The sequence below is a fragment of the Xyrauchen texanus genome, chromosome 27 (assembly GCF_025860055.1).
Source record: "Xyrauchen texanus isolate HMW12.3.18 chromosome 27, RBS_HiC_50CHRs, whole genome shotgun sequence".
NCBI lineage: Eukaryota > Metazoa > Chordata > Actinopteri > Cypriniformes > Catostomidae > Xyrauchen > Xyrauchen texanus.
In genome coordinates, this window is record NC_068302.1 from 24,103,071 (window position 1) to 24,125,841 (window position 22,771).

Genomic DNA, 22,771 nt, shown 5'->3' on the forward strand with positions numbered 1-22,771 from the left:
TGGCTGATTAGCCCCAAATCTATTTGGTATCCAGTTGTGAGTGTTTTAAGGGCCAGCTTAAAGTATCCAAAGCAACCTGCCTTGTCAATTTCCCAATGTCCTGTCATTTGTAAGGAGCGTGCAATATAAATAAATCTGCTCATGGCATTCAATGCTTGTCACACAGCAACCAGAGAAAGAGAAAATTCCAGCAATAGAAAAGACTCAACCTAATTGAGTATATGATCTACTGTGTTTGTGCATGTGAGAGGGTTTCTGTGGTGTTTATTTTGTATGAAACTAATCAACTATGATAAAAAAATGACCATTCTCCCATTAGTCATCTTTTAGTTATTTCATCTCCTGTTAGAATCTTGTACAAAACAAATGCATTCAAGTTTTTGTAGTATTACATTAAGTGCTATACTCAATAATCTGACGTTATAACAAAGTAATACATAAGGGAGTGCAATATTCAGTTCTGTTCATGAGAGCCTTCCAAAACACTTTATTCAAGGTTCAAATCCACTCATGAAAATCAGATTTACAGTTATAAGCAGAACAGAAGTGCAAAAAACTGTAGCGCACATGACTGACAAGGTTTAAATCATTGATGGCAGGATATGCCTCTTCATATGTAAAACACAGACAAGTATGAATCATCTATTTAACATTTTAAATGTTCCTTTTATGACTGTTAACAACATTTGAGTTTCATTTAACCAGTTGCAGGCCATTTGAGCAGCTTGAAAACACACACACACACACACACACACAAAGATCACTGGTTCTGTCTCTCTCATGTGGTGCGGATCTGACCACATTTTTCTCTCTTTTTTTTCCTCTCTGTTTGTACTGCACTTTAAAACTCATAACCTTTCTTTTTTCCATCCTTTTTCAATGGAGGAACTTTAAGGTGGGTGCCAAACCTCTTGGCAGGCATGTGTTCATGTGCAGGAGAATGTAGCGTGCATGCCCTTGCATTTTGGTCCAGTTAAACACACCCTTTGTGCCTCCATCCTTCCACAGAGAAACACCTATTTGTAATCATACAGGATCATAGAACTGTGATTTTACCTTTTTATGAGCTGCTCTATTAGGAACAGAATAAAGATTGAACCAAACCATGGCCCTCAAAAGTATTTGGACACTTTAGGCACTTGAAAATGTATGAATGTATTTGTATTTTATAACAAAATATCAAACCAAGTGGCATTTATTTAAAAAGAAGAAAAAAATAAATAAAATAGCACACCTTTCAGACAAAATTTTTTAGGTTTGAAATTATAAAACAATAGACATATTGCTCAAAATTAAGACAAAATGTATTTGGACACTTTAAAGTTGTCACACGGTAATACAACTACACCTGTATGACTTCATACAGTATATTCATAAATAAATTGGAATAAGAGCATAGAAATGTGAAGTTGGTTGTGAGATTTGTTTGCAAACCCAACCTGGTTTGATCTTTTGTTACAGCATTTGAAGTGTGACTTAAAAGGATAGTTCACCCAAAAAGGAAAATTATCTCATAATTTACTCACCCTCATGCCATGTCAGATGTGTGTGACTCTTCTGTATAACACAAATTAATAAACAGATTAATATTTATGTCCTTTTTTTAAATAATCTCCACTTTCACTTTTTGAAAGTGAGAGTAGAGATTTAGATTAAAAAAGGACTTTAAATTGATATGTTTCTCACCCACACTTATTATATAACTTCTAACGATATAGATTAAACCACTGGAGTCTTATCGATTACTTTTATGCTACCTTTATGTTCTTTCTGGCACTTCAAAGTTCTGGTCACCATTCACATGCATTGTGAGGACCTACAGATCTGAGACATTCTTTTGAAACTACATTTGTGTTCTGCAGAGGAAAGCAAGTCACACATCTGGGGTGGCATAAGGGTGAATAAATGATGAGATAATTTTAATAATAATTTTTAAGTGAACAATCCATTTAAGCATCCAAATGCTTTTTGGGGCCACTATATATAATTTTGTGTTTGATGAATTTAAATCTCTCTAAACCCAGTGTTCTTTCTGCTGAATGAATGAATGAAAAGGCAAGCTTCATTAATGAAGGCAGAGAGAGAGATTTACACCTTATAAAAAAAAATTAAAAAAATTTAAACAAAAGAATACCTTATACATTTTTACACATATAAAATGCAAGAAAATATATCACAAAAAAAATAAATACCATGACAGATAAATAAGAACACAATGGCAATACATACAGTATTTAGTGCAGATGCTGCGCAATACAGAAAAAAGTGCCATCAACACTGCAGTCTTTTTAAAACAAAGAACTTTTCAACATGCTCCCTAGCTTTGGAAGATTTGTCAGATCTGCGTACCACAGTCCTCAAATAATGAATTAATTAGTTATTCCTCTCTTGACCCCACCCCTTCCAGATAATCCTTCCCATTGGAGACTTAGTGAGCAATAGTCCTTCATGATCAAGATAATGTGCTAACAGGATATCAAGTACTGAAAATGTGAATCAACATTCCGTGTATATATTGTATAATGCATGTTTTTGTTGTGTTTATATGGTGAACCTGCTGATGTAAACCCCTGTGTCTATGCACTCCTCGGCACCCTCTGCGAAGAGCTCTGCATTCTGCTTCGGTTCTTTCGCCCCCTCCCTTTTTCCTTCTCTCCCCCCCTCTCTCCTCCTCCTCCTCCTCTGTGTTTGCTTCGGTCTCCTCTCTTTCGGTCTTGTTTGTTATGCTTGTGGTTCCCTGATTCCTTGTTGTTCTGATGTTGGCTGAGTTCTTTGCAGTGTCGCTCCAGTTTGCTGTGGTTAATCAGTGCCATCACATCCTGATACCATGGCTGAGTGGAGCCATGGGTGGGGTGCAGGGCGGGGCTCCACACAATTAAGTGAATAGTAACAGCTGTCCAGCGGAATCCATGCTCTTCTAGTTGACAGTGATAAACGCCTTCATGATTGAGCTGCGCCCTGGGAATTAGGATGCCCCTGTCGATTATAACCAGCTGGTCTCCAGATATGACCTGAAAGAAAGAGGGGAAAACTTAGGCTACATCCATATTAATCCAGATACATTTGAAAGCTGTGTTCTCTCTGTCAACACTTCCGTTTTCAAGCTCTTCAACACTGAAGCACATGAAAACTCTTAAATCCCCTCACTGCACATGCGCAAAGTTGCCGTTCCATGTAAGGACTGAAACGCAATTGTACTCGTGTTCTGTCGCCAGACAGCAATTCAGAGTAAACTTTCTGTCGACTTTGACGGAATGCAATGTGAAGTTGGTACAAAGAAACATTTATCTTTCACAATGCTATCACAGTGAACAGCAGGCACAACAATGCCACTACAATATGGGCCACCATCTTGAATGTTTGTGTTGAAAGGACCACATGACTGTGGCACATGACAACAAATGTATCCACTTGGGAGAGCATTTTCTAAAAGCTACATTTTCTCAGTCAAGAACGCTGTTCCAGCGTGGACGGAAGGCCAAAACATAGAAAAAGATGCGTTATTAAACAAAAACATTTTAGTGTATATGTGGCTTCGGGCTGATTTCACATTTGCTTGCCCTACACCCGAGTTTGATTGTATCCCTCTTCCCCTGCTGGTTTCTTTATTTATTGTACTTTTGGGACTGAACCAGTGAGTACCAATGCCAATCTGAGTACCAGTAGCTGTTTACCACAGTAGCTAGTAAGGCTGTCAAATAAATCTTAAGATGAAAATGCATTACAATTTTAGATGTGTGCCAAGTACTGACAATGGAGTTCTTTGGTTTATGCATCTTGCTCTCTTATCAGCGTCTTGCAGAATAAGCAATTTGTTTTAAAAAACACTGTCTATGGAAAAGGAGTTCAGTTTCGAAAAGCAAGTCTCAAGATCCATATATGCACCGTTTCATTCTGTTGCACTCTGTCTAGCGTCCTGTTTGAACAGCCATTTAGATATATGCTGTTACAGGGGTAAGGCAAAGTTTGACTGAACTGCAAATGCTGATTCTCAACCAAGTTCAGCAGAATACCACTATCATACAACTGTAATGAATACAAATCATTTTATGTACTTTTGTTAACAGCCAGGGATGTTTTTTTGCTATAAAATGCATAACAAGGTGCTGTTTGCTCTATATTTATTCGTTGCGTCCTCTTGTGGACTAAGATGATGTTTTAAAATCTGGCGATTTCTGATGTCTTGTAGCTTTTTCCCCCCTAACTGAAATATTGGCTTTGAAATTTGAATATATTTTGAATTTTGGTAATATTTTAGAGAAAAATTCTTGTTTAGTTGTCAGCCCTAGTAGCTAGGAAACAATGCAGGATGAGCATATTTTAATTTTCATTCATGCTTTTGTCCCTACCTTTTAAAAATTATTCTAAGAACAGGGAGCATGCAAAGATCCAAATGATTGGTCATGAATAGCAGTTCACTTCTGTGATTTTGGACAAATTGCTTTCATACCAACTGCGAACAAATGCAACATCCAAATGCAACATAACATACCATACAACTGTAATTTTACAAGCAGACTCACATTCAGTTTGCTACCAGAGTTTTAAAAACTGATTTCACACCAACCCAATGCACTGAACTCTGACACCCAGAACTATAATGTGTATTTGTTTATGTTTGTGTACCTTTTGTTGTTCCAGGCTGTTTTCTCCTATGTCTTTATACCAGGTGACGGTAGCATGGTGAGATTTGGGTAGACACTCCAGATAGGTGCTGTTACCCACCGCAACAACCAGTATCTTCTCCACTGCCTCCACTTGAAGACCAGCTAATTAACAAAGAAACAAACAAGCAATGCTTCAACAAGTGTTTCTATATGTGACATTACATTAAAATGTACAGTTATTTTCTTTTAACAGATCCTTTTGCTCAGGTCCCCCTAGAGCAAACTGTGGTTAAGTGAGGATGCTAAAAGATGATAGAGCTGGACTTTCATTTTAGTATCTAGTTCATGCAACCTTTGAGTTACCAACCCAGATCTAAATACAACAATGGATGAAATCATAAAAAGACATACAAATTCATATAAAAATGACTGAAGTAAGATGTTTATTGGTTGTATATGTCTGGTTGTCTGTTTATCTCACCTCCCTGTCTGACACACTGCTTCAGTGGGTTGCCGTCATCATTAACCTGACGAATGTTTCTCCTGCAGACGGGGTGGAATGTTTCAGACCAGATTTATATTAGATACCCCAAATACCAGCACTTTCACCATAAAATACTAATGTATGGGAAACAACTGATTTGATGCATGATTTAAACAGAGTTTTCTATAAATGTAAGTACAATCTGGCTTTAAATACTTGATTCCATTTTAAATTTTGCAATGTACAATTATATTTGTGTGCCTTTATTAAACTAAAGTAAAATTAAAATGGTTCAAAATGTATGAGAAAGTGTGAGCATGTGTGTGATACCTGCGTGCAGTTGGCAAATATGGGCTGCAAGAGTGCCCGTCCCAAGTGCAGTATGGGTCTCTAGCGAGACAGCACTCAGCGCAGGCCTGGCCATACAGATCACAGTGGAACAGACCCAACTGAACCACACCTTCTGCAGATCCAGCAAATAACCACTGCTGGAGACAAAACACACACTATGATAAGGGCCAGACTGCAATCCTGTTTACTTCTGCTTTTATGTTCCTAAAGGATGTTTTATGAGCAGGAAAACTGGGTCATTAGCTCAAATATCTAAACCACATCCACAATACAGCTACAGAAAAACAGCACTGTGTTGTAGATTTTCAGTGTGTTTTGTGGGAAATAAAATGGGTGAAAATTCACAGTTTTATTTTAAGTATCTCTCCCCATGCCACATATTGCCATGGTGACAACATGGCATGGCTTGCATAATAAAAGTGAGCTGGTTTAACTTATGTATATATTCATGTATGTTTGTACGAGTGTATGGTTAGAAATTTTACCTTTTTCTTGGACAGCGTCATAGCAGTGATCGGTGACTTGTGCTGTTGATTAACAAGAAGATGACAAGATAATGTTAAAAAATCAAGGTCACCTAAATAAATCTGTATTGTCAAATCTGGATAGTTGACCCAAAAATGAAAATTCTCTAATCATTTACTCACCCTCATGTCTTCCCCGATGTGTATGACTTTCTTTCTTCTGCTGAACACAAACGAAGATTTTTAGAAGAATATTTCAGCTTTGTAGGTCCATACAATGAAATTGAATGGTGACCAGAACACTGAAGGTCCAAAAAGCATATAAAAGGCAGAATAAAAGTAATTCATATGACAGCAGTTGTTAAATCTATATCTTCAGAAGTGATTTAATAGGTGCGGGTGAAAAACAGGTCAACATTTAAGTCCTTTTTTACTATAAATCTCCACTTTCCCATTCAGCCACTTATTGGTTGGGGCTGGTCAAAGGTGGATATTTAAAGTAAAAAAAAGGACTTAAATATTGATCTGTTTCTCACCCACACTTATCATATTGCTTCTTAAGATATGGATTTAACCACTGGAGTCTTATGGATTACTTTTATGCTGCCTTTATATGCTTTTTGGACCTTCGATGTTCTGGTCACCATTCAATTTCATTGTATGGACCTACAAAGCTGAAATATAATTCTAAAAATCTTTGTTTGTGTTCAGCAGAAGAAAGAAAGTCATACACATCTGGGATGGCATTAGGGTGATTAAATGATGAGAGAATGATCATTTTTGGGTGAACTATCCCTTTAAATCTGCAAAATCATTACCTTAAACACCTGAAGCTGTTCGAGAGTGACCTCCTGATTCTGTCCGTTGGCTTTAGGGAGGTGAATTACTTTCAGCACCAGGCCAGAGTCTGGTGAAAACACATATATATGTATAAATATTTACAAACTAAAAAGAACATTTTGCAAACACCAAAAATAATTCTAAAAAAAATAAACATTGACCACAAACATAGAAACAAACCTGTGCCAATGAACAACACATCATATTGTCCATCTACCGCCTCCACTCTGTCCACAAGGAGGCGGGTCAGCATATAAGGCACTCCCACTCTGATGAGCAATGGTTGGCGCCCAAGAGGATGTACCACCTGCTGCATTAAAGGATGTGTGCGGCTAAAGAAGATGACATCATCAGGATATTCTCTTGTGGATTGGAAACCTCCGTAAGTGCTGCTGGGACACTGAAGGTTGACAGGGTAATTTCTGTATTACTGTCAAATAATAACAGGAAACTAGATAGGTACATTTCCTGAAGAAAATGTGAGTGGTGCTTGCCGTGGCAAAACTCGTCAAACAGCATGTTATAACTTGAAAAGAACAAAAATCATGGTCATAAATAAATGAACCCAGAAGTCTCTACATTTTTCTGATGCAGAGGTATGTGATTTGTTACTCGGTTGCTAGGGTAACCCCATCTGGTTGCTAGGCAGTTACCATAGTGATACTAATCAAGTCTCCTTGCCATCCTGATTGAAATAAGTCAACCCGGAAGTCTCTACCTTTTTCTGATGCAGAGATATGTGATTTGTTACTCTGTTGCTAGGGTAACCCCATGTGGTTGCTAGGCAGTTACCATAGTGATACTTATCAAGTGTCCTTGCCATCCTGATTGAAATAAATCAACCCAGAAGTCTCTCTGATTTTCTGGTGCAGAGATATAGTTATTTCTAAACGGTTGCTAGGGTACTCTGTTTAGTTGCTAGGGAGTGGCTTGGCAGCTGCCAATCATGAAACTCCAAAGGCTGCTTGTCAGTATGAATGATATAAACCAACTCCCATGCCTCTGTGACATTCAGAATGGAAGATATCCCTCTATGGATTTTGGTTGCTAAGGTGCTCGATAATGGTTGCTAGGGAGGGGCTAGGAAGTGTTGAGGTGATTCTTGATTGGCGGTTTCCTGCCCCGAGTCAAACGAGACCAGCCTTGTGTTTCTATGACACTTCTATCCGGAGATATCCCTTTGATGTTTTTCATTAGAAGTGTATGGGACTTGTTGCTAAGGTGCCCTAAATTGTTGCAAGGGCGTGGCTTGATAGCTTCACAATGATCCCGAGAGACTGATTGGTCGTCTGAGTCAAATGAGCCCGCCCCCTCGTCTCTATGACACTGTGATCCAGAGCTATGTTCAATACAAAATTCCTATGCCATTTCATTTCATGGGCCGTCCTACACCATTATAAGTCAATTAGGGCATTTTTGGGCAGCTCCTGCCCCCAAGGGGTGCAACTTTTACCCCATATTGAGGTATGCTCTTACAGAGCCTGCCAGCCTCTTCAAATGTGGCAAATCACACGTTTCTGTGAAATCCTCGATCGGAGCTGTGACGCGTCAAAGTTTGTCGCAATGTTAAGTCTATGGGATTTTTCGGCCGCTTTTTTGCCCCTGGGGCAAATACCATAGCCCCGATCGCTTATAAAAGTCATAGCACACGTGTCATCAATAGGCCGTTCGATTTGACACCTCATTCGTGGGTCTACGCCAAACGGTGCGGGACGAGTTAGGTGCCGAAATTTTGTACGATGCGTATATAAAAATAATAAAAATAAAAATAATAAGTATGTGAGATTACAATAGTGATGCTTTGCAAGCACCACTAATTATTGAAATAATTTTAGAGCCCCCTATATTTTAGTTCTAGTAAAATATTATAAAATCTGCAATGAATTTGTTCATCAAAGTTTGACTGGAATACTTCTTAAAACTGCAGAGTATAATTTTTAAACCACTAGTGCAGCAGAATTTTGCAACAGAATCGCAAAAAATAATTGCTTTTATAATACTATAAGCTTCCAATATCTGTGTTTAAACTCTCAAAAAATTCACTTCCATTGAAAGTGCCTCACTGTAACCTTGATTTTTGCTTCTTTCTTTCTTTTTTTTACAGAAAAGTAGAAGCGAGTCGAAAAGTTTTGTGGTAATCAACATTATGCCACAAATGCTTTCGATTGATCTAAACTTCTATTGAACAGGAATATTCCTTTAAACAAATGTAAATTTCATTTAGTGCCAGAAAATGACAGAAATGACATTCTGCAGTTTTAAAGCTGAAAGATCTATTTAACCTGCAAAGCTTTACATTTACATTGAAGGACATGACTATTTGTTTTGGGTTGTGATCATTTCGGGTGGGAATACTCACTGTGCCAGGCCTTGGATAGGGCACTCTGCCTGTATACTCTGTCCATTTGTACTGTTGTCCCTCACTGTGAAGAAAGTTTCCTTTAAAAGCATGAATAATGTCCTGCATCCGGTACACACACACAGCAGATCCATTCAGGACATTGCTGTAAGGAGAATTGACCAACACATACAAACGCAAATAGAACATTCATTATTGGCTGATCGAATATGTAGATATTATCTAACTAGCAACCTGCATTAGAATAAATCAGAGTGTAACAAAATGAATCATGAGTGAAAGGTGAATTGAACACTTTCCCATCTGCCATTGATCGAAAAACAGAAAATCCCACCTCAAAGTGACTTTGTCACAAAGTTGCTATGTCGGGCTGGTTGGGATGCTTAAACAAAGCAGTGTAGTGATAGTCTATACTTTTTTAGGGAATAAACGTATGAATGGCTTAATTATAGTTGTTTCTGTATATTAAGCTAGGAAAGAAGAAAGTAATTTACCATTGAAAAAAAAAATTGCTTTTAAGAGAATTCACCATATCCAGTTCTCAATAAACCTACATGTTTTTTACTAAGCTAAAATCCAACTAAAACCAAGCTTTCTACAGATATTTACATATATGAGCAAGCTGCAATATATAGTAAGTAGTAAAACCTTTGTGGACCAAATGAAGGTGGCAATTTGAAGCCAGTAGGCAGTAAGTCACTGACTCTGCTATGTTTTTTAAAATGTCACCTGATCTGAATTGAATTGAGGTCTCCTGTGAAAGCTACAGTCTTTACAAGTATGTGAGAGATTTAACACACTTGGTGGAAAAACTCAACAGAGAGCCATAACACTGTCACTCTATCCATTCTGTTTTCTCTGAATCCATATTTCACTGTGCACTCCACCCTACATAACATGCCCCAAACCCAAACACACAAATGGGTTCAACTTATATATCATGGGTGCATCATTTATGTCATCTTAGACCATGAATAACAAAGATAAGAAAGGGTAAAAAATGTAAACATACAGCTGTTAAGAGCTATTTCTACCTGACAATTAAAGGGGAATTTTGACATTTTTGGGGTGTTAAAACATTTGTCATATCCCATCTTAGTATGCAGATACAACTATAAGTAGGCCAATAATTTTAGGCTGATTCTCTTAAGTTAAAACAATGTGACTCTGTAGCACTATCAAAATGTTGCTCTGTTTGTTTGAGCATTCTGAGCAACAGTGGCTCAACCAATGCCATGTGTTTGGGGTGGGGCTATCTTTTTCCTTACCGATGGTAGATGGAAGAAATGTTTGGGGACCCCTTTTTTAAAAGTGCCATTATTTTTGCTATTCGTTTTTGTGACACTGGTGTCATTAATTTTATGTAATGTAAAGTAGTAAGGTTGATTCTGTCATATGAAATATATTTATCTTGAATAATACCAGATAACTTCGATGTTACCACATAAAGCACATTTTCTAGGTTATCTGACACTTGTTACAGTGTACCTCGGTTCATTAATGTTGGTTGATTCATAACAGAGTCAATTAAGTGTTTAAAATCAGATCTAAGGTCAGTTTGTAAAATTCACCTGGTAGTGGTAAAGAGACCATAGATGAGGGGGTTCTTTTTGTCCTTTACATGCTGAATGAAAACATCCTCTATGGGCACAAAGAAATGAACATACAGGGTTAGAATATTACACTCACGAAAAATAATATTTATCTAGTCACACTCTCTTTCTGATGCAAATCAAAATACAATGCAACATATCTGTCATTTCACTTCTGTTCCAAAACTCAAGCATAAAATACAAACAAGCACATACACGTACACACCCAAATCTTCATGATGAACTTGTGGTGTAAGGGGTAATAGTTCATTTCTGCATTCATACATTCCAGCCATGTCAGATAGGATCAAACCTTACCAAATAAAACACACACACACTCACACAGCTGCTCTGTCTTTTACTCATTTTCTAAAAAAATAATAATAATAATAAAAAATTAAAAAGGCCTAAAATCAGGTTAAAAATTACATTTAAATAGAGCAATAGATAATATTTGCACTAAGTGCAATTAGTGATAGATGCTATTTCTAGTGTTCACGTTTGGCAGGTCTGGTTCAATTAAAACAAACTCAAGAGCGATTGCTCTGTGTGAACGCTGCCATCCGAACCTTGGTGTGCACCAAACAAGCGGACCGAGACCCGCTAAATAGTGGGACTCCGTCCGCTTCCAAACGAACTCTGGTGCGGTTCGACTGATATATGAACGCAGCATGAGCCAAAGATGTCTAAACGGACCAATAACCGGATGTGAAGTTAATAGATGCGACCCTAAAAATCACATGATTTGATAACATAGAAAGAGCGGTAAGAGCGGTAAGAGCGGTGTCCGCAAAACAAAATGAGCAGAGGGCAAATATGGTGCAATGAGGAGGTAAAGTTCCTTGTTAACATTTGGTCTGATATTTCCAATATACTGGAGAGAAAAAAAAACACACAAAAATGCTCAAGTGTTCAAAACGTTCAGTGATCGGTTGAGGGAATGTGGGTCCAACGAGCACATTTAGCCCAGCAGCCAGCGTTGTTTTGGATGTTCGGCAAGTTCCATTGCCAAATATACGCATAAAGCTGTCCAATCAGGTTGTGACCTTATTCTTATGCCTTTTGTTTTGTATCTTTAGGTTGGTGTTAAAAATGCCAGTGTGAACGCTAAGTGAACCAGGAATAGGCTACATGTATAATTAATTTTTTTGGTCTGGACCAAGAGAACTGAACTACAAATGTGAACACACCCCAAGTATAAATAGCAATAAAAAGCATCTTCTTTGCAGTAAGTGCAAATAGTGTTAGATACCATTTGCACTCTTAATTAAATACTAACAAACCGTATAGGGGCATCACTGCAATGCGTTTAGTACAAAAATGAACCATTATTTTACTATAGTAACCATAATATCACGATGATATTTAGCAGTAAAATCATAGTAACCACAAACTTAAACATGGTTACTTTACTAACACCATATTATTGTAGTAACACCATGGTTAATTTAATTAAAACTATGGATTCCTCCAAAAAAAATAGTTGCTACAATAATCCCTATAGTAAAAACATGGTTAATTTTACTCGGATAAAACCCTTCTCTAAACTCCCCAACTGTCGCCGGACCAAACCACTTCAAGAAAATCATCCTTTATACACATTTTTTATTTATTATTATAAGTAGAATTAAAGGAAATATTAAGAGTGGAAGCAGGAATCGAACCCAGGTAGTCCGCATGATAAAATTATATCCACACCGTCTTTACACCCCACAGCACACAAAATATGCCTGTCACGAAGACAGTGAAATTATTTAGCTTTTTTATCATGTCAATCAAGCATCTCTGTCTCTCATGAAACTGCATCTTCCATTGATTTTTTTGTTTTGGTGGTTTAATGCAAAAAATATTTATAAACCTTTTAATTGAAGTAGGCATACATACTCTGACGAGGGTCCTGACAGATATTCTATGCCGCATACAGATCCTAATAACATTACAAGCTGTTTAAAATGCTTTATTGGCGTAACATGTTATTTACCCAACAAATCAATTTTACTCACATTTGATGCTTGATGAATGTTTATTTTTATTTTATGGTCTCTGCATAATTCAGCATTCTCTTTCCTTTTACACTCCCATTTTGTTTCTCTCAATTTCATTGTTATTCTTCATTTCTCTACCACCCACCTCCTCCCTGCCTCTTTCTCCTCTTCTTTTCAGTCTCACTGTTTTCACCACTACCTAGTCTTTTCTCTTCACCAACCTCTCTCTCCTCCTTTCACTTGTCAATTTCTCTAAACAAAAAGTTTTTGTTCTCCTTGAGGAGAGATAGTTTTGTCTGCCCTGTACTTGTTGACACTTCTCTATCCAGCCCATATCTGTCCTTATCCATCCTTACCTCCATCTGTCCTGCTCTCCGCTTTCCTCCCTCATCTCCATCCTGTGTTATTTACTCAGTAGATTATGAGCAAACAGGATGGGGGTGCCACCGGAGTCGTAAAAATGCACACACAGAAACTCAGAAGGGTCTGGTAAAGTGTAACTTTTCCCAATTATCTACAGTTTAAAGTCTGTGAACATAATGCTCAGTTTCCCAAAGCTCTCGATTTATACAATGATACCATAGTGATGAACAGCAGCTTTTAACTAAATAATTTAATAAAAAATATTTTTTTAAAAAGACGTAAAATATGGCACAGAAACATCTGTGCAGAATTAAAAATAAAAGTACAGTTGCGTTTAAAATTTTTTTTTTTTAAAGTGTACTATTGTATTTAGTATATACTCTAACCTTAAATAGCTCATTTTGTCTGAATTCACTTTACATACAGGTGCTTATACACAGAGCACTTTAATAGGAACACCTGTAAACCTACTTATTCATGCGATTAACTAATCAGCCAATAGTGTGGCAACAGTGCAATGCATAACATCTTCCAGATATAGGAGCTTCAGTTAATGTTCACAGCAACCATCAGAATGGGGGAAAAAAACATTCTCAGTGATTTTGACTGTGGCATGATTATTGGTGCCACACAGGCTGATTTGAGTATTTATGAAACTGCTGATCTCCTGGGATTTTCATGCGCAATATTCTATAGAATTTACTCAGAATGGTGACAAAAACAAAAAACATACAGTGAGGGGTAGTTCTGCTGACAGAAACACATTTTTGATCAGAGAGGTCAACGGAGAAAGGCCAGACTGGCTTGAGCTGACAAAGTCTACGGTAACTCAGATAACCACTCTGTACAATTGTAGTGACCAGAATAGCATCTCAGAATCCACAACACGTCCAACCAGCGGATGGGCAGCAACAGCAGAAGACCACATCAGGTTCCACTTCTGTCAGCCAAGAACAGAAAGCTGAGGCAGCAGTTGTCACAGGCTCACCAAAACTGGACAGTTAAAGCCTGGAAAAACATAGCCTGGTCTGATGAATCTTGATTTCTGCTGAGGCACACAGCTGATAGGTCAGAATATGGTGCCAACAGTATGAATCCATGAACCCAACCTGCCTTGTGTCAACAGTCCAGGCTGGTGGTGGTGGTGTAATGGTGTGATGAATGTTTTCTTTGCACACTTTGGGCCTGTTAATACCAATCAACTGCTTGAATGCCACAGCCTATTTGAGTATTGTTGTTGACCATGTGCACCCCTTCATGGCCACAATTTACCCATCTTCTAATAGCTACTTCCAGCATGATAATTTACCATGTCACAAAGCAAAAGTCATCTCAAACTGGTTTCATGAACATGACAATGAGTTCAATGTTCGTCAGTAGCCTTCCCGGTCACTGGATCTGAATCCAGTAGAACACCTTTGAGTTGTGGTAGATTGGGAGATTCGCAGCATGAATGTGCAGTTGACAATCTGCAGAAATTGCGTGATGCAATCATGTCAACATGGACCAGAATCTTCTGTGGAGTCCATGCCACAAATAATTGAGGCTGTTTTGAGATCAAAGGGAGGCCCTATCCAGTATTAGTATAATGTTCCAAATAAAGTGCCCAGTAAGTGTATCTATACTGCATATACATGCATACATACACAAAATCACTCACAAACACATGGTTGTGACTAATGGACAAACTATTACAAAACAAATCTCTAAATAAACTTCAACAGGAAATAAACTAAACAATATTTAAAATCCAAAAATCCTCAGAAAATCATAAGCAACAGAAGTTCTACTCAGCTTCAACTCAAGTCAAAACAGGCAGAATCACCCACCCACACAAATATGGACAATATCTAAACTCACTGACACTAGACCAGGATGTATGCTGTAGATTCGAGAATCTAGATTTTTCTTTTAAGATGTAATCAAGCTTTATTATAGTTACATTAAGAACATAAAGCATATCATTTTAACCTTCCAACTCTCACTTGAACTCACCTTATTTTTACTCATATTTGAGAGTCAGTTTATGAAAGATTCTTTATATAATCAATAAACTCATTATTCCCGATTTAGATTCATTGTCTGCAGTGCAGTCTAACCCACCATAACCATGGCAACATGAGGGCCCCTGATGCACAGAATGATTATGGGAGATGTACTGGTTTATGGGCCATGAAGCACAATGTAAATGTCACATAGAAGAGAATTCTTGTAGATTACCACCATGGGTGGAAAGTAAAGATAAAATTAGTTGCATATTTGAATTAAAAGCAGAATAAAATATTTAAATAGACATTATGAAGTCAATAAACATAAATGTGTTAGCCAATCTGGAAAAGGCTGTTTTGCAAGTTCTAAATACTTTAAAAGGCCAAGAAGTAAACAGACTCTCTAACACATGAACAAAATTGGCAATGTTAGAGTTAGTTACATAAACGTTTGTCTGTAAAAATTGCCATGGCGCTGTTGAATTTAGTGAAATGTGTTTTTAGGAGAGGAAAAAGTCTGGTTCTGCTCAGAACTATTTTTTAGATTTGATAATTTTTCAGTCAGATATACAAGTCATTCTTGATTTCGGGTTATTGTTATGAATGTGTGTGTGTGTGTGTGGTATAGTGTTTACGACAACTGAGATTAATATTTGAATGTCTGTATTTTTTTTTTTAAGTATGCATGTGGGACAGTATATCTTAAAGATAGAATATATGTAGCAAACAGTGCAATAGGTAGGCAGGCAGAACTCTTGGTGAGATTACATGACAAAGGTAAAACTGGCTTGGGTCAAATTGAGGATTGAAGAATTGTTTATTCTATACAAGGACTTTGCTTACACAAAGTGATTGATAAGAAACCGATTTCTGTCTGTGAATGTGTGTCTGTTTGTGGTGTGTGAGTGATAAACTATGTTTCATAAATCAGGGAAGATTAGGCATATGACACACACACACACACAAAATCAACTGTGTATATTCTCTCTATTTATTTTTATTACAAGGCTATCCCAAAATATTAGACATACATTTACAAACAACTCTCTTTAATATCAATCAGTAAATATTTAATACATTTTTTTTTTTTTTACCCCAAGTTTATATGTATCTAAAGGTGTGTGTATTACTCACGCAATTTATCGAAGTGTGTCTGAATTCCGTCAGGTCCTGGTACAGAGCAAACAATACGAGCTTTCTGAAAAGTGCTCCATTTATTTACCAAACTACGCTGTCCACCAATATCATTCTATAAAGAGACAGAAACAAAGAGAGTGATAGAGGGAGAACAAGAGAAAGAGAGAAAAAGAGAAATAGTACCATATTACCCTTTCCTCTTATCTTAAAAAGAAGTTTGTTTAAACATGGTACCATGGTAATATGAATATTCAAGAATCCCGAGTACCATTTAAATACCATGGTAATGAATATGTAATCATTCTGTACCAATCTATATCAAAGTACCATGGTATAAAGAGCAACAGTACCATTGTATAGAGCATACAATTTTTTTAGCCATCCTGGTTCCAGAAGTATTTTCCAATAGATTTTTTACATAGGGATTTTATAAAATTCTTCACAAAATTTTTTCAGTGGGCCGTGGGCTCAAATGCTTTCTGCCCATCAATCATTTTGCGCGTTCTCTTCGTATTGTAGTTACAGCTAATTATTGAGGCTTAATGCCAATTTTACACCATGCTGTTCATAACAGTTATCAGTTGAGGGTGCTATTTTGCTACTGTGGTTTCTGACAACCACTTTTGCTCTGTTGTTGGTCAATTAAGCTCATTTAGAATCTTTGGAGTGTTTTGGAAAGAGGAGGCGTGGCTAATTCAAAGTCTCAGCTTGCTGAAATTCCACAAATGCTAAAATCACTTATAGCACTTTTAAGATGGTATAGAAGAAAGTACTTTCACACTGAAAAAGTTACATACAGTACTTCAGCGTTAACATCTTTCATGAGGAAATTAACTGCAATTCCATGAAGCATTGTGAATGGCGTAATTTAAATAAAAACATTGGGCAAACATAAAACTACTGCTTTTGAAGTTGTTGAATATAAGAATATATTATAGTCTATATAGACTATATAGATTATCATCAATATATTTAAAGTATTTTCAAATATATACAAACTAGGGCTGTCAATCGATTAGCATTTTTTATCGAATTAATTACATGGTGTCCCGATTAATTAATCGTGATTAATCGCATATACAAATATTTGCTGAGAAAGCCCCTCATATAACAATAACTCAATATATAATGATTATTCATATTTATATCAATATATAATTATACATAGTTATCTTTAAATATTTAAAAATATATATATATATATATATATATATATATATATATATATATATATATATAATATGCACTCACCTAAAGGATTATTAGGAACACCTGTTCAATTTCTCATTAATGCAATTATCTAATCAACCAATCACATGGCAGTTGCTTCAATGCATTTAGGGGTGTGGTCCTGGTCAAGACAATCTCCTGAAGTCCCTTAGTGCCAATTGGGCATCGTTTAAATGCCACCATGTACCCATCCTCTGATGGCTACTTCCAGCAGTATAATGCACCATGTCACAAAGCTCGAATCATTTCAAATTGGTTGCTTGAACATGACAATGAGTTCACTGTACTAAAATGGCCCCCACAGTCACCAGATCTCAACCCAATAGAGCATCTTTGGGATGTGGTGAAACGGGAGCTTTGTGCCCTGGATGTGCATCCCAAAAATCTCCATCAACTGCAAGATGCTATCCTATCAATATGGACCAACATTTCTAAAGAATGCTTTCAGCACCTTGTTGAATCAATGCCACGTAGAATTAAGGCAGTTCTGAAGGCGAAAGGGGGTCAAACACAGTATTAGTATGGTGTTCCTAATAATCCTTTAGGTGAGTGTATATATATATATATATATATATATATATATATATATATATATATATATATATATATATCTATCAGATGTCTCGGGTGTGTTGCGTCATAAACATAAAATGTTTAGGTCACTGTGTCAAGTTAAATATAGTTTAATACTCAATCTTTAAACACATCTTGAGATCCCTTAGATCGCATTTGCACTCCTTCGAGAACGTAACGCTTGTTTGTATTGTTCTGCCTACTGAAGTGTTTTCTTCACTGTATAAACTGCACTTTGCTCATACAGCTGACATTTCACTAACTGCCCTCTGGAGTAAACAGGTGGTACTACAAGCTTGCATTTCTCAGTAATCTTCCTTATTCTTGTCCGTGGTCATGCGATTAATTGCGTTCATTTTTTGAACACGTTATTTTTTGTAAAATTTTTCGCACTGAATTAACGCGTTAAGTCGACAGCCCTAATACAAACATATATGCAGCTTGAGAGTGTAGAGAGAGACAGACTCGTTGCAGTGCGTCATGGTGGTGAGCGGTTGCTGCTGCAAATCTTTGATTGATGGATTTTCCCCTCAGGATCATGGGTAGTGGAGCTTTTCACCAGGGATTCTGATGTTAAACAACTTTTTAAAAAGAAAGTTAAAATAATGTGTATCGATGGCTTAACCTGTTGATACGCAATTGCCCGCACGCGGTAGTGACGTCACTCTGTTAAATTTTATATATAATTTACCATCTATAAATGTAATTAATGTTAACAAATAAATGTAATTAATGTTAACAAATCTTTTCAAAGGTCTAAGGGTTCAACATTGATACCCGATCTCTGTTTCACGATAGCAATGCTCCAGAAACAGCAATTTAGTTATTTGTGCCAGGAGTACATATGAAAACATGCAATATGAAAACGGACTTCATACCTTGATAAAATCCATATTTTCAGAAGCATTTTTACTATAAATCTCCATATTTACTTTTACATTCTTCTCTTACTTATATTTTTGGTGATTTGCATTATTTTTGCATATCACCACCTACTGGGAAGAGAATTTATAGTAAAAAAGGACTTAAATATTGATCTGTTTCTCACCCACACCTATCATATTGCTTCTGAAGACATGGATTTAACCACTGGAGTCTTATGGATTACTTTTATGCTACCTTAGTGCCTTTATATGCTTTTTGGTCCTTCAAAGTTGTGGCCACTATTCACTTACATTGTATGGACATATAGAGCGGAGATATTCTTTTAAGAATCTGTGTCATACACATCTGGAATGGCTTAAAAAAAGGGTCAATAAATTATGAGAGGATTTGAATCTTTGTGTGAACTATCCCTTTAAGCAGAAGCATATTCCATTGATAAACAACCTCAGAACAACCTCGTTAATCATCAATTTCTCTATGGAAAAAATAAATGGGATTTTGCCTTCTGGAACCAGATTGTTGTGCTTTATTACCATTTGATACCATCACCATGGTACCACCATATTATGTTATTGTTAGGGTTCCTATAGAAATGTTGCAAATTCAAAGAGAGATACAAGAATACACCAGAGAAACAGTCAGACATGTCACCAAACACATCCTATCAGACTCATGGAGGTGGGCATACAGGTACAGGGGCCACAAAAGTGCAGGTATGCACGTAGGAACATACTGCTAAATACCTTACAGACGCGGGCGACTCTAGAATAGAGGACCTTCCCAGCCACCCCTTCTGCCTCCTGAGCACGCTCAGTGAAGAACACGTACACCTTATCGTCCTCCTCATTATCACTCTCTGACATTGCTGCAACATGCACAAAATCAGCGCCTGGTGAGAGAGAGACATAGAGACTTCTAGTTAACAACAGGCAAATCTTTATTGTGCAAAGAATAAGGTAGCATATTTTGCTGTTTCCAGTTAAAGATAGAGCACAATGTATCCTTAATTGTTGTAAACGATAGGTTATGTGTATTTTTGTTAGAGTAAGTCTTGTTTAAGTAGAGTCAGCTAGTCATATTGCTACTTAAGGTGTACACTTACTGAGCACTTTATAAGGAATCTGTACACTACTTATTTATGCAATTATTTAATCAGCCAATTGTTTGGCAGCAGTGTAATGAATAAAGTCATGCAGATATGGGTCAGGAGCTTCAGTTATGTTCACATCAACCAGATGTGAACATCCAGAAACATACAAAACATCCAGAGGGCAGCAGTTCTGCGGACGGAAACGCCTTGTTGATGAGAGAGATCATTAGACAATGGCCAGACTTGTTCAAGCTGACAGAAAGGCTACAGCAACTCAGATAAACACTCAGTTGTATTGAGCAGAATAGCATCTCAGCATGTACAAGATGTCGAACCTTGATTGTCCCTAATAAAGTGCTCAGTGAGTGTATATGTAGTTATATGAGTGCATGCATTACCTTGCAGCCAAGTAGAGACATACTGTTCAGTGCGAATTACATGTCGCTCTCCCAGACTACGAAAGAATGCTGTATCGTGACTTAGAAAATCAGATGAGATCCCAGCATATAGCTCCCCATCTAAATAAGCACACACAAAGATTTGGATAATTTAGAATAGTTACACTGCCACGTTAGACGGACGATACTCACAAATAGATAAACACTAATGTCTTACCTACGATGGAAGTAGCTGTTCTCTGGTGAGGGTTATAAGGACATTTTCCCTTCCCTGATTCAGTGTCTTCATACCTCAGGGGTTGGTTTTCAGCCTGAAATATCCTTTATATTATTAACAGTTACTTTTTTACTCTTCTGAAAAGCTGTTTGAATCTGTACGTAACACACTTTTTTTATTGTTATTAATGTTTATGCTCACAGTAGCTTTTATAATCTTAGGTTGGTCTCACAACAAAACCAACTGAAAAGTGCCTGAAACCCATCTAAAACCAGCTAATTAACCAGCCTGACCAGTAGGGTTGCCACCCATCCAGGATTTTCCAGGATCGTCACGGTTTTTGAAAAAAATGTATTCCATTGGGGGACGCATAATATCTCGGCATTTGAATATTTTCCAGACGCGTTCACACATATAAACCATTATTTATAAGAACATTATACAAGGAGGAGAATAAAACGTGAAGATGATGGTTGAGATGGTTAAATAGAATTTTTTGATCCTTAACTAAATTTAATTAGTAAAACTTCAAATTCAATCTTGACATTTTTTTTTTTAAAGGGGATGTATATGTACATTTATGTATATTTATATAATTTATTTTTTACTTTATACATAATTTTATACTTTACACATACATATTTATACATTTTAAAACATTCAAATGTACAGTGTTAACCATAAACTCAAGAAAACTGCTTAGGCCAGTATAAGTAACATATTATACCTGTACATACACACACACACACATAACATTCAAAAGTGAACAATCATTAAAAAAAAAAATTCTTTCTGTATGATAGCCAGCAATACATTTTTCTGTCATTGATCAAGGGTAGGAATTTTACAAGGCCAAGGTGGCAACTCTACTGACCAGAGATAAATCATTCTCAGTATAGGGGAGTATAACTCATATCTGACATCAAGCAATCATTCCAGACTCCCAAACACACTCACACTACATGTTAAATGCACAGCCATAATAGAAAGGTGCATTCTTGGAAATGTAGTCCATCTTTACCTTATGAAAGAGGCTGGTGGGGATGAAGGCACAGCGAGGGTTAAATGCTCCAGTCCCACATGCATACAGGTGTGTTTGGTTAAACCACTCCAACACCCGCAAGAAGTTAGCACAATCCATCTGTGACACAAACAGAAAACAATCACTTCCCAACACAAGACAAAAATGTCTGTTCATGAGGTCAATCTGACTTTAATGCAGAAAGAATGAAGAAAGGCAAGGACTGAAATGCTTTTAGCTTAACCTGAACAGTCTAAGACCGCAGTTTCTGAATGGTGATCGGACACTTCAAGCAAAGCTGTTCGAAAAACCTGAGGTTCATAAAGTCATGAGACAGTCCTGTGCTGTGTGAATGTGCATCCATGTTTACTTAGCTATAGTTTGGAGATAAAACTGTCCCCAGAACTGATCAAAATCTGACAAAAAATATTTATATATGTTAAAAAATTGGGGGGGTTTAATTAATGCAAAAAGTGTTCTTTAATGGGTAGAATTAGGGTATGGTTTAGTCATGTGGATTATAATACAGTCTCACTCCATTTTCTCACTCCGAGTATAGTTGAGCCAAACATTATGTTTGTACATTGCTGTTTCACCTGCAGGTCTTTCCCAGCCATTAAACAGTCCTGGATGTGATCTGGATTTGCAGGCCAATGTATCTGGAATATAGAACATGCACAGAGAGATATTAATCTGGTGCAAATAACAATGCATAAAGGTCCCTCTTAGTCATATTAAATCCTGATGCATATGCTGATTTGTTCATATAGTATGTGAGGAATTGCAGTTGGATGCCACTTTGACATTACTCAGATTAAATCATGAATACAGTAAATCAGACAAGCAGGGACGGGCACAATAAATCATACTCACAACTGATACACACATGCACACACAAATACACTCATGTCACCATACTCTTTCATAAAACATGAGCAGAACAAATTTCGGTGTAAATTGTTCGTAAAACTATTCTTACATGAATTTTACCATTCAATGTGACAAAGAAAGTATTTACTAACAGTTAATACTGTTAACATAGTAACAAACAATTTACACAGTTTTTTGTAAATGTTGAGGGTGGGACAGTTTTTGTAAGATGAAAAAATATTTTACAAATGTAGATTTCCAAATGTCTTTTGATTGTATTAAGAGTTGTATATGATTAATTAATCATTCAGTGCTGT

General features: G+C 36.8%; 1 protein-coding gene across 2 annotated transcripts in view; it reads right to left on the reverse strand.

The window, feature by feature from the left end:
- Window positions 1–468: 468 nt before the first annotated feature.
- Window positions 469–22,771, reverse strand: part of sema3h (sema domain, immunoglobulin domain (Ig), short basic domain, secreted, (semaphorin) 3H) — a 28,004-nt gene continuing 5,701 nt past the window's right edge. The window contains exons 3-17 of one of the 2 annotated variants that reach the window (XM_052094204.1): window positions 22,181–22,243; window positions 21,585–21,704; window positions 20,564–20,657; window positions 20,347–20,466; window positions 19,602–19,747; window positions 16,168–16,282; window positions 10,677–10,746; window positions 9,106–9,250; window positions 6,927–7,146; window positions 6,725–6,813; window positions 5,928–5,969; window positions 5,422–5,576; window positions 5,089–5,150; window positions 4,627–4,769; window positions 469–3,011 (exon numbers count right to left, since the gene is read on the reverse strand). In XM_052094204.1, coding sequence (XP_051950164.1) covers window positions 2,577–3,011; window positions 4,627–4,769; window positions 5,089–5,150; window positions 5,422–5,576; window positions 5,928–5,969; window positions 6,725–6,813; window positions 6,927–7,146; window positions 9,106–9,250; window positions 10,677–10,746; window positions 16,168–16,282; window positions 19,602–19,747; window positions 20,347–20,466; window positions 20,564–20,657; window positions 21,585–21,704; window positions 22,181–22,243 — 2,019 coding nt within the window. In that variant the 3' untranslated portion in view covers window positions 469–2,576. Of the gene's footprint in view, window positions 3,012–4,626; window positions 4,770–5,088; window positions 5,151–5,421; window positions 5,580–5,927; window positions 5,970–6,724; window positions 6,814–6,926; window positions 7,147–9,105; window positions 9,251–10,676; window positions 10,747–16,167; window positions 16,283–19,601; window positions 19,748–20,346; window positions 20,467–20,563; window positions 20,658–21,584; window positions 21,705–22,180; window positions 22,244–22,771 lie in introns of both variants that reach the window. The other variant, XM_052094203.1, reaches the window with a different exon arrangement.